General features: G+C 40.5%; 2 protein-coding genes across 2 annotated transcripts in view; one reads left to right on the forward strand and one right to left on the reverse strand.

The window, feature by feature from the left end:
* The window catches only part of astn2 (astrotactin 2), a 360,332-nt gene that overhangs the window by 327,818 nt on the left and 19,470 nt on the right, over positions 1-13,044 (forward strand). The window contains exon 20 of the mRNA XM_083531246.1: positions 10,265-10,406. Within this exon, the coding sequence (XP_083387372.1) occupies positions 10,265-10,406 (142 nt within the window). The remainder of the gene's footprint in view (positions 1-10,264; positions 10,407-13,044) is intronic.
* Positions 1-13,044, reverse strand: part of trim32 (tripartite motif containing 32) — a 161,377-nt gene that overhangs the window by 35,750 nt on the left and 112,583 nt on the right. The gene's annotated exons all lie outside the window — the stretch shown is intronic.

The raw sequence follows: 13,044 nt of genomic DNA on the forward strand, positions 1-13,044 counted from the left end.
GCACCATCAAGCACTGCTCACATTAATTTCAGGAAATATCCCATTTAAGCTCCTTTTTTAAAATGTTTCAGCTATTGATAAACATTCCAGAAATTCCAAGAATTTTTTTTTCAATTTACACCATTTGGCCTTTTCCAGAGTGACAATTATCTCATCTCATCTCACAAGTGAGCATTTGAGGTTTACTATTTTGTATGACTTCACATATTACTTTTTCATATTTCTTATTTCATGCCAGACTGACCAGTCCCTGCCTAGTGTATGTCTGTCAGCTAGAAGAGGAATGAGTGGCCAGGAATGGCACTGCGGTCTAGGTAATAGAACCTAGCGGGGTGGCCTAACCTGGCGGACGCGTAGACTTTTTGGGTGGATGTAGCCAACCCCTTGGTGAACTATCCCTGGAGGAAATCCAGCACTGAACCAACTGGGCAATGAACGGGATCCAGCAACAGATGCCACCTGGCGGCATACGACCTCCTTGTGGAGGGAGCTCTGGAGTGGAGAATGGTCTCCGCCCCCCCGGTGAAGAGAACAGAACCTCGGAGCTGTGCCCCACAGCCTCCACAGATCTGGGCGGGGGTGAAATATAGCACCACCGAGCTGGGAAAGGGGATTCCTCCTCAGAGGAATCACCCATGGAGGGTGCTCGAGGAGAGCTACAAGGTCCGCAAAGCATGGTTTGCTCAGCCACCTTGGAGCTACCAGGAGAAGACAAACTCCATCACCACATCAGGGTGGAGCTGCCATTCCCTGAATCTCAACCCCTGCCTCGACAGGGTATCTGCTGCCTCATTCAACCGGCCCGGATGTAATCTGCTCTCAAAGAGAGAATCTGGTGCGCCTACCTGCACAGGGGGCGCGAACACAGACCTCCTTGATGGTTGACGTAAGAGACCACTGCAGTATTGTGCGTATGTACCAACACGTGGTGACCTCTGAGGTCTGAGAGAAAATGCTTCAGCGCTAGAAGCACGGCCAGCATCTCTAGGCAGTTGATGTGCCAGTGTAGATAGGGCCTTTCCCACAGACCTCGGGGAGAGCGACCACTCGTCCCCACCCCTTGAGGGACGCATCCATTGTTATCGTTAAGTGTACACCTCAGTGTGCAGGTCGGGAAAAAGGGAAGACCCCGACGTGGAGGTTGTGACATGGATGTCACAAAGCACTCAGTTATATCGAGCTTGGCAACGGCACGCGTTACAACGTCCATAACCTCCCCGGCTTCTGTATCGCAGAGCAGAGTGTGCTTAAATTTTTTGCTTGCTTTCATCATTTATTGACTTTTTTTTTTTTCTCTCTCTCTTTCTTTTCTTTTCTTTTTTGAAAAAACAATCTGACAGAAAACACAAACACACAGAGCGCATTGTGAACAGACAGAAACTGCCGCTGCCCTTACTCAATATGCGTTTTATACCCCTGATCATGACGTCACCCCTCCGGTGACGGCCAGCGTCCAATTTTTGACTGATTACACACATTTTTTCAGAGCGTGAACACTCGGGCGCGTTTCCAAAGTGTTTCGACGCAGCTCAAATTCCTGAAAGGGAACTATTTTTATCAGCACCAAAATGAAGTTTAAGTTATTTCTAGGTTTAAAACAATGCTGTCTTGTTTGTAGTGGCATCTGATAAATTCCTTTAAAAAAATTAAGAAGAGAGTGAAAGTGTAACTTTCCAAAAAAAAGTGACAAAGAAATGGGAGGAAGGGGTATTGTGGTGTGATTCAGAGGAAATTTCTTGCATTTTGTCAGTTTTTGAAAGTGATGAAGAAATCGCATTCCGACAAAGTGACTCGCTCATTCATTTAGACTTTTGGCTGGAATCGACACGGATCCTGCTGTGTTAAGGCAGTAAGTTATAGTCGCTCTGTGCAAATGTGTGCATAGAAATCAGACTACAAGTCTAAAAGTTGAGAGCTGGACAAATAAAAAGTACAGGTATTTCTAATTATTGTTAATGCACATGTTATAATGCATTATTGTTTCCATAGTAAAAGTGAATTCACAGGAATATATAATATATTGCTAAAAGTTTGCTCTCAGTTGGTGATAAGTATGACATGCTTTTTGAGCATCGCATTTCACATTTAGCTCTTGTATTTCCCTTCACTCTTCTGGGAAGATGTTCCACTAGATTTTGGAGTGTGCTTATGGATATTTGTGTTCATCAGACATGGGTGTATTAGGTAAAGGCAGGTATTGATGTAGGTGAGGAGGCCGGGGGTTCAGTCAGCTTTCACATTTATCCTAAAGGTGTTCAGTAAGGATGAGATCATAGCTCTATAGCAGGCCACTCAAGATCTTCCTCTCAAAACCATGTAAAGCAAATCTTCCTGGAGCTCACTTTGTGCACTTTGCCATGCTGGAACAGGTTTGAGTTTTCAAGTTCAAATGAATGCAAAATGTTATTACAAAGCATCCAAAGACGTCGTACACAATAGTGTGCCTACAGATTTGTGATAACAGAAAAGAAGCACATATGGCAGGAAAGATCAGGTGACCCAAAACTTCTTTCCATATAGTGTCTAGTTCCTATTAAGCTGTATTTGTTAGGGAACAAGTTCATTAAGTCTGAAAGAAAGAAAGAAAGAAAGAAAGAAAGAAAGAAAGAAAGAAAGAAAGAAAGAAAGAAAGAAAGAAAGAAAGAAAGAAAGAAAGAAAGACCAAAGGCAGATTGTACCAATTTACTGTATGCTTATCTGGTGATGTCAAACCAAGGCAGATAGCAAGCCTAGTATCTCTGCTTTTACACAAATAAACGTCAAAAGAATTAAGAAACAGCACTGATAATAATAAAAAAAAGAAAACGTGGGAATTCCACAGTACCAATGGAGTAACAGTTCATATCTGATACATTTCATTGTAGTCACACTGTGCTTGTTATTGTCGAGTATTCATTTTCGGTTCTGTAATACACACTGGGTACCAGTGCATCTGCTCCAGTAAACCTTTTCTCCTTAGTTCCTCTCTAATCCAGATGCTGTTAGAATAACTTCATATCCGAAGAAGAAGTAGAGAAGCTCTGGGCATCTCCCACAGTACAGCCTGTGATGTGAACCTTCTCTGCTTATGCTTTCAGAGAGGTCACCTCTCATTTGCCATGAGGTTTTGATCGCACTGTTCACTCTGGATCACGCGATATGGCTTTTTCGGTGAAAAGAATTTCTCTGCTAATCTCCAACAGCTGCACGGTGCATGTCGTTTATGTTGACAGGCCTGGCTGAGAGGTACCAGGCCCTGCACAACCACATTGTGGAGTCTGCATACTCCACCATCTGTGGCCACCGTCGCGATCCCAGAGATGCCAGGCGCTTTTGGTTAGATGTTTTTTGTTGAGAAGACATCACGTGAAAGCACTAGGGGTGTAACAGTACACAGATTACGCATTTCAGGATGTACCTCGGTTTCTAAACCGCAGTCTTGTTCAATTTCGGTACAAGTATTGCAAAACACTAAATTGCTTGTCAGTTTTATTAACGCAGTTCATATATGAGCAATTTACATTTATAAAACAATTTTTAATAAAATATCAAGTAATGTTTCACAATATTTTATCAAAATAAAATATATACAAATAGAATAGAATCGAGCAGATTAATGCGATACACTTTTTTATTATATTGATTAAATTGAGTAGTTTATTCAATTTGGGCGAACTTGCGGTCCGCCACTTAATACTTTCCTGCGGGAACTCAGATTTTCCACACATGTTCCACATGTAAAAAGGATTGCATTCAGTACACACATGCACCAAACTGAAAAGCCCTGAACCGAAAAAATTTTAGTGCGAATATGTGTACCGTACAAGTACAGTGCTCCTTAACTGGAGAGAGTCACAAGCAGATTTGAGATGTATGTAGTTGTATGTAGAGATTATAGATGCGATGATGGAATCTCTGGATGAGTTAATGACTTTGTCTTTGTGTTTGTACTGGCTTTGCTGTTCAAGCCAACGTGATGCAGCAGAATGAGTGATGGATTCATTTTCTTTTTGACTGACCTGAGAATTCCTCTTAGTCCCTTTCCTTGGACAATGCCACGTTCATTCAAAAGTGTTGCACTGAATTCTACCTGACGGAGAATTAGGCATGAAGCACTGGACTGGCACACCTCAGTGACACTTTAATACAGCACATGATCCCTTTAGTGAAAATGACACTGTGAAACTTTAAATCTGGACTACTGTCAATATCTCCGTCCTATCAATAACCATTATATATAAACATATTTTATATACTTTATACCTATACTTGTAGTTATATTTTATACTTTTATTTATACTTTTATTGTTCAAAAATCAATTTATTTATAAAAAATTATATATATATATATCCTATTTCTATTTACATGTAGGTCAGTCATAAAAAGCATTTCACCTAACGTTGTACTCCGTATGAATGTGTATGTAACAAAGAAAATTTGATTTGATTTGATTTGACTTTACAGAAAAATTTATTTGCAATAGTAAATCTGTGAAATATTGCCCTACAATTGCGGTAAGAATCCGTTCTCCAGAGGGCAACTAAAGGGCAAAGTGTCATACTTTCATAAGTGTTATATTTGGCAAAAAAAAGTGTGTCATTTGGGAATATTGTGGCAAATATTTAAGAGTCTAAATTGCCCCACATTTGGGGGATGAAGTGCCCTACATTTTAGGGGAAACGTGTTCTATATTTTTTGGGATGTCCTGTTTTAGGGATGGGAGGTGTCTCGATTTTGTCCCAATGATTGTATAGTCCTGTATTTTATGCAGAGTAAAATGTGGATAAAGGCTTGAACTGTTAAGGGGCTGCTGTGCCCTACTGTATATGTGGGACTTGTAGTGTCCTTCTTGGAATCTCCTTTTTGAAGAATAAGGTCATTTTCTAAATTTTGTACAAAGTGGCTTATTTTGGGGGTTAAAGCCATCAGAGAGTGAAGAGAGTGGGTGATGTGTTTTCTCTTTAAAAGGGATGTGACGTCTACTTCAGGAAGGAAAGTGGTTAAGGGGTGAAAATGTTTCAATTCAGATGGTGATGTGCTCCACATTGAGGTCCAACTTTTTGGGAAACAATTAGAATACTGTTTTATTATTATTATTATTATTATTATTATTATTATTATTATTATTATTATTATTATTATTATTTACCTTACATTTTGAATGTATTATTATCATTATGTAGCTAGCACTTTACTCTTATACCATAACTCTGATTTATTATCTGATTTTAACCTGTAAACCCTAATCCTTAGACTCTAAGCCCAGTAGCCTAAATCCTAACTTTTTACTTCTAACTATTTACTTCCCTATCTCCTAAATACTAACCCAAAAACTTATACCCAAAATCCTAACTCCTAAACCTTAAGCCCTAAATCCTAACACCTAAACTTTTACTTCTAAACCATACCAATAACTCCTAAACCTCAAGCCTAGACCATAACACCTAAACCCTAGCTCCTAAACAACCTAAACTGTAACTCCTAAAACTTAAGTTCTAAACCCTAAATCTTACACTTTGAGTCATAAAACATAACCCAAACCCTAATTTCTAAATACCTTAAGACCAGAACCATAACTCCTAATCTCTAAGACCTAACCCCTAAAAAATATACTGTAACCCTTAAGCCTTAATTCTAAACCTTAAATCTTAAACCTTAAGCCCTACGTAAACGTTGAGTCCTAAAACTTAACCCCAAACCCTAATTTCTAAACCTTATGCCCTAAACCATAACTCTTAAAGCATGTTTTTTAAGTTCTAAACTCTGAATATTAAACCTTAATTTTCATGACCGTAACCAAAAACAAACTTTTAGTCTGTAAGTAACTACAACTGTATTATATATTGCAAGAGGCAAGCAGTTTCTTTGGCCCAATGTGCTGTTCTGTTCTTCGACCTCTCCTGCTCCACTGTGAAGAATCGAGGTTTTGTACATTTGTCTAAAGCGATGCTGGAATCGGCGTTGCGTCAGGCCGTGGTGAAGCGGAGGAATCCGGGATTTGCTGTGAAAATAAAAAAAGCCACATTCGGAATTTCACTCATCTGGCGCTCCAAGTCGCCAGAAACCATGCGTCTTATTGTTCGATGGCATTGTTACGGAAAGAGCGGCACGCCAAAATTATGCATTTATCTTTCTTAGTACCTTCTAGCAACTTCCACAATGTCTGAGGGTTAACTTTCAATATTGGAATGTACGATTAGGAAATCAATTTTAGATACTGTAAAATAAATAAATAAAAACGAGAGAACAAGAGGAACAACTTTTAAGTTGTAAAACAAATTGATATCATAATGAAATAATTATATATAGTATACATTCAGTGTGTATATTATAATAATAATGATGATGATGATGATGATGATGATAATAATAATAATAATGATGCTGAAAAGAGCCTGCTATTATAGCTATTCAAGTATTTACCCATCATAAACTTTTCCACATTTTATTGAGTTACGACTAGAAATAAAACGGACAAAATACTCTGTAAAAGCATCAGTCAGCTTAAGGCTATAAAATTTTGCCCAACTTTGAACCCCATGAACTTCAGAGCAACATTAAATCCAATGTTAAAACCGTGTAAAGGATATTGCATGGAAGTGACTCCGTCTATCATAAGTCAGAGGCAACGTAAAAAGTCATTCATCAGAAGACAACTGAGAGACCGAGCATTTTCCTGAAATTAGCTGAAGATATCCAGAGTTTATTTGGAAGAAGCTGTTTGCAGGACATGTTATCTGGAGTAATAACAACAAAGTGCAACATATGTTGCACAATGTGTTGATCTCTGTGGTGAAACATGGTGGTGGTTGCATCAATAGATAGATTGTGTAAATTGAGATCTTACAGGTACGGTCGGTTACGAAAATGTATTTTTAATATCTTTATTTGAACCTTATTTTTTATATCGGATCTACAGAGCCAAGTTCATAAAGCTCGATTTTGGAAAAACTTATTTGTAATATTAATATCGTTCCACTTTAGTATTACTTCTTTCGATTTAGTTTCTTATAAAAAATAAAAAAAAAGATTGTAACAGTCCACAGAAGTTAAAATGGCTTCATTTAAAGATTGTAGTGGTGCATGACTGTTGAAAGGTTTAAGGTTCGTTGACTCGTTCCGATTTGTCTTTCCTCTTTAATGTCTCCGGATTATGTGATCATTCTGACTGAGGCCCTGAAAGACACCAAACAACTGGCCTGCCCTGCCCTCTTCCCAGTCACAGACCAAGCCGCTGATTTATTCTGATTATCAAAACACACAAAGATTTTCTTTCAATCCAGACCACATTCAGAAACAAACCTTCAAACTAAATTATTTGTCTCCTGTCTCCTTTCCACCTTTTCTCCCAACACACACACACACACACACACACACACACACACACACACACACACTCCTTCGTCTTCTCAAAAGACTTTGGGTTTCTCTTTCTCCCTTCAGCATGGCCCCTCTCTCGCTCTCTGCATGGAGCTGTCAGGAAGCTGCCGGGTTCTGGCTCTACGGCTGCATTCCGCACATGCTTGTGCCAGTGTCATATCGCATTCGTCCTGAAGTGCCTCTTGACCCATCCGTCACTGCCCGTCTCACGAGAAGAAGAACTGCAGATACGCTTTGAAAACAAACACAACTCGGGGGGTCGATTTGGTACAGCCGCTGTATGGCTTGCAGTGTTTTCGTTGCCTGCGTTAACTCCACAGAAGGAGGAAAGAAGTAATAAAAGTGTCACTTCGATCATCACGGATTCGGACGTGACTCTGTGGAGCTCAGACGTTGTGTAAACTTCCAAACACTTTTTTTTTTTTTGCTGCACAATTAACAGTTAACACGAACCGGGCAGTTCCCGAGCTCCCGGGCGCGCGGGTGCAAAGAAACCAAACAAACGAGAAGTAACAGTAGATATGTTCCATAAATTCTCCCGTGAGCCCCTGTGGTCTTCAGGCCAAGGCCACACGGATGGTAGAATCATAGCAGGCCGTGTGTTTACGCAAGGCCGAAGAGCAGTCGGCCTGGACTACATCAAAAACAGAGGGACTTTTTTTTTTTTTTTTGCTGCCAAGACTATGTGGCTTCTGTCAGAGATCCATCTCCCATGTAAATCCTCCTTCCCCAAAAATGTACAGAGAGGGAAGTGTGAACTGACAGTGTACTGATTTAGCAGAAACAGGACCTCACAGTTGCAAATCCGGGGGGAGATTTACGAGCCAGCTCGCATGAAGAATTAGCATTTAGATTTTTTTCGTATGACTTCATTTACATGAAATTGAACGAGATGATATTTGATGAAAAAAGAACCACTGCTTTCTTTTGATTTATAGTTCAGCAAATTGAAGAATCAGCTAGCTGGATTTAAAATAAAAAAATCCATTGGATTTTGTTATGCTAATGCTAATTCTTATTAAAAACAAGAGGCTCTCACATGTACATTTACAGCACAGTGAAATAGCTTGCTAGGAAGCTGGAGTCAGAGAGCAGGGTCAGCCATGATATAGCACTCATGTTGGCCCTTGCTCAATGGCCCAACAGCAGCAGCTTAGCAGTACTACGGCTTGAATCCACAATCAATCAACCCCCTCAAGTGTGCAGAAAGCTATACATGAAGTTAGTTAGTAAACCTAAGTGGTGGCTCAGCGGTTAAAGTGTGAGCCCTATATTCAGAAGGTTGTGCGTTCAAATCCCAGCACCATCCCATTGCCACGTATTGGCTCATTACCAACTCCTAACTTCTCACTTGTATAAATTAGATAATTGTAAGTTGCCCTGGATAACAGCATCTGCCAAATGCTGAAAATGTAGTAGTACGATTATTTAACTAGCTAATCTAGCTAGCTAGGGTCTACTTAAATACCTGTTGGAGACTGAATGAGATGAGTGGTGCTCGTTGCTATGCAGGTACAGTATAGTACAGTACATAACTCTAATTCAAAATTGTAAAGATTATCAAACCTGTTTTACACAAAGACAAAAAATTATCATTACAATGGTCATGACAATAGTGGGAGGTAATAACATTTACACAGCATCCGATTTACACAGAACAATGTCTTTCGGCACACTGACTTATGAAGGTCGGTGCTCTTACGATTTAATCCAGGGCAAAAATACAAACAATGCATCCTGCTATGTTACCAAACTTGACAAAAAACATTGACACTGAGGACTCCTTTCAGCATCAGAGACACAGTGAGAATCGAGAAGATACACATGATCCAGTTTTATGATTATGTGCATTATGTGTCTCTCGCTTTGGCCCTCTGGAACCACCTTCACATATGGAGCCTTCGTTTCAGCGAATGCTTCGCAGGGAGTGTGTCTGATCTTCCTGTGTCTCATAGAACATGAGTTATTTGGTTTTCTTGGAAACGAGGAAACTATGCATGAATCGAAGGCATTCGATCATCCAAATGAGTCGGCGTGGGCCATGATGTGGTCTGAGGTGAAGCTGCCGTTCCATTGTTTTCTATTTAATTAATGTCAAGTCTGTAAAATATACAAAAGTCCGTGAGATGTGGTGAAGAGAGAGAACCCCTAACGGCTTTGGGATCTTAGGAAAAGAGATCTTGGCTCAGGCATTCCTGAGGTGTCGGTATGCGTGCGGGAAGCTTTCTTTAAATACAGACTGCTTTCTGGGAAAGCGCCTATATCGTTCATTCGTTCAAAACCTTGTTTTTTCTTTCTCTCTTCCTTTCATTTTCTCTAGACCTCCCCTTCTGCAACCCATTTTTAACCGCTCCCCAGTTTCATACAACCCAGGCACGTCACGCCATATTGATATGTATCTTGGCATGCGTAAAAAAAACAAAAAAAAACAAAACGCTGATACGTGTCTGCTACCAACTAAGAGTGGAAAGTTGCTCAAATGGAGATGTTTTCACTGCTGGATTCTTTCGTAAAAAAAAAAAACAAAACAAAAAAAAAAAACCAAAGAAGTCCGTCCACCTCTGTGGTAGTGCTGGGAAGTTTTTTGTCAGAGTATCATTATTTCTCCGTATGCACATCGGGAGATGTTGTGCGGTCAGCTCCTGTTTACAACACATCCCGATACAGTAAAATAACACGAAAAAAAACCCCAAGAAATAAATATGTGGTGTCTCTGTGTACATGCATGTGATTAGTTGAGTCAACTGCATGTGTGGTGAGCTCACAACAACACAATTAACAATGTTTTGATGTTTTTGTTTCAATTCCTCAGGCTTGGTTTTGTGACATTGTTGCTCACATTCTTTAGTTCTTTTTTTTCTCTCTCTTGTTCTCTTACTCTTGCTTGTTCTCACTATTTTGCAGGAGAGGTACTGAGTCTGGTGGATGACCTGTTCTCTGGATTGGGCTCTTCATGTGTGGTTCCTGGAAGGAAAAGTGGAGAACATGCTCATTCTCTAATCTACTCCCTCATCTTTAAGTGCCTGGAACCTGATAGCCTCTATAAGTAAGTCTATGAGATGTAATCATACATATCATTTCTATATTGTAATAAAAAACAAAAAAACATTGGTGTCCATGAAACATATTTCATCTTCATATTCACACATTCTCAGTAATCATTTCACTTTTTATCATGGTGGATCTGGAGATCCTTGTGACAATGGGTAAGAATGAACCCTTAACATAGGAACACACCAAAGAACTTATCTCCAAGAAAAGCTGACTGTGATGTCACCTCGCACTGCCTGCATCGGGGTGAAAAAGTTGCACTAATACACACAGGACAGACTCTAACTGACGGCCATATTCATGTTCTTGCATATTCTGCGCTTGTAAGAGAGAACAGAACTTTTCCATACCAGCAAGTGGCAGTAGTCTGTATTCAGCATTCAATCAAGAAACCAGAAGAGATAGAACTGTGAATATATAAAGTTTTTTTCTCATTTTTTTTCTCGTGTGCTCATTAGCTAAGCTGAATAGCTAATCCGAGTTCTCTTTCTCGCTGACGAGCTCCGCCGCCGATTCGACATGCAGAATTGGGCGAAAAACCCTGTCGCCGTCTCAACACTGTTCCTTCCTTGGAGCAATTTTTTTAGATACTGACCACTGCAGACCAGGAACAGCCCACAAGAGCTGCAGTTTTAAAGACGCTCTGACCCAGTCGTCTAGACGTCACAGTTTGTCAAACTCGCGCAAATTTTTTTGGACCAACTGCCTACCATTTTTTTGGGTCTATTAAACCATAATTGACTATTGTCTTTGACAGTTGATATCCTTTGAGGCACCTTGATAAACTTGGTAATACTCCTAGAGGCCATTTGGCATTAGCAATCCCCGAAAACCAAGCAGGATGCCATATGGACAGTGCAGAACCCAAGTTTGGAATAGAATCAGAGATGCTAGAACTGTGAGGTAGCAAGAATACTAACTGTTCCTGCATGGGATCAATTGAAAGTTTCCCAACAGTAGCATGAGGCTTTAGCTTTAGATTGTCCAATCCCCATTTGAATGATAAGTTCTGGCAAGATGGTCGAGACCTTGCATGAAGTTTGTGTAACCGCTACGTATTTAGACACTGTTCCACGACCGGTCTGAAGTGACTGCTCCCAGGCCTCGTGTATGGTACCCGAGAAGACATGAAATGACAACAGTACTAAAAAGTGAAAACAGAATTCTGAAAGAGAAAAGAAAAGGCCGGGTTTGTTATGTCTGCTTCTCTCTGTCCTAAGCAAGTGTGACTCGGCAAAATATTTGCTCTGGTGCGTGTGAAGGCCACATCCTGTTTGGAGTGTTTTTTCGCTCATGGCAGCCATGTTATTTGTTTGGAGCAGAGCTTTTCTTCCTTTCCCTCCGTAAGCATGGCGAAGTGCAGCTGGCTTTTATTAACACAAACATACTGTGGTCTCAGCAGCGCCGGCTTTCGCGATCGGGAATAACACGGTCACGGTGAATTAGGCAGATCAGAGCAAAGATGGGTGTTGGTCCAGGAAGCTGGAGACACTGACGGGGCCTGTTGGCTTCGACCACTGTGTGAAAATGCAGGCATCTCGTGTTGCAAACGCGACTTTTAAAGCATTGACGGTTTTTGCAGTAACGCGTGATCTGCAGATACGTTTGATGGCTTCGGAACGGTCTTGATCATGTGAGATCCTGCTACATGGTCAGTAGACGAAGGCATTTGCAGTTAATTCAAACATGATGATCTTATTATCATTTTTAGCTCATTTTAGAGCAAAGATGATAACAGAATGTATTCATTTAGCTCTGAAATGAGAGGCCAAATATGACAAATGTTGAAGATATTTTAGAAATCACGCAATTCTTCCTTTTGACATTTACAAATGTGGCGTTTAGCAGATGCCCATGTCCAGAGCGAAGTACAAAAGTGCTTTGAGTCTCTAGCAATAAAAAGATCTACACTGGTACGCTAGATTACAAACTTAAGATAAATCAGTCTACAACTCTTTTGAGGGTTTTTATTTTTCCAAAGCGAACTTGGAAAATGTTAGCTTAAGTGTTTCTGGAAGAGGTAGGTCTTCACCCGTCACTTGAAGATAGCCAGGAACTCCGCTGTTCGGACCTCTGGTGAAGTTCATTCCACCACCTCGGTGCCAGAACAGAGAAGATCCTTGAAGTATACTTACCTCTTACCATGAGAGAAGGTTGTACCAATCGAGCAGTACTGGAGGATCTCAGACAGCGTGGTGCAGTGTGAGGTGTGATCAGGTCTCTGAGGAAAGATGGTGCTGGTCCATTTTTGGCCTTGTAGGCAAACATCAGTGTTTTGAATCTGATAGGTGCAGCTACCAAAAACCAGTGGAGGAGCAGCAGTGGGGTGGTGTGGAAGAACTTGGACAGATTGAACACAAGTCATGCAGCTGCGTTTTGGATCATTTGCAGTGGATGAATAGTGTTCAGTGGAAGACCTGCCAGCATAGAGTTACAGTAGTCGAGTCTTGAAATGACAAGAGACTGAACAAGCACCTGGGCAGCCTGTGTGGACAGAAATAGTCAAATCCTTCAGATGTTGTAGAGAAGAACAACAAGAACGAGTTACATGTGAGGAGAAGCACAGTTGATTGTCCATAGCACTCAATAAAATAAAGAAAACACCAAGAGATATTGTATCATCATTGTTGCGT

Source organism: Silurus aristotelis (genome assembly GCF_946808225.1).
Source record: "Silurus aristotelis genome assembly, chromosome: 26".
In the NCBI taxonomy this organism is placed as follows: domain Eukaryota; kingdom Metazoa; phylum Chordata; class Actinopteri; order Siluriformes; family Siluridae; genus Silurus; species Silurus aristotelis.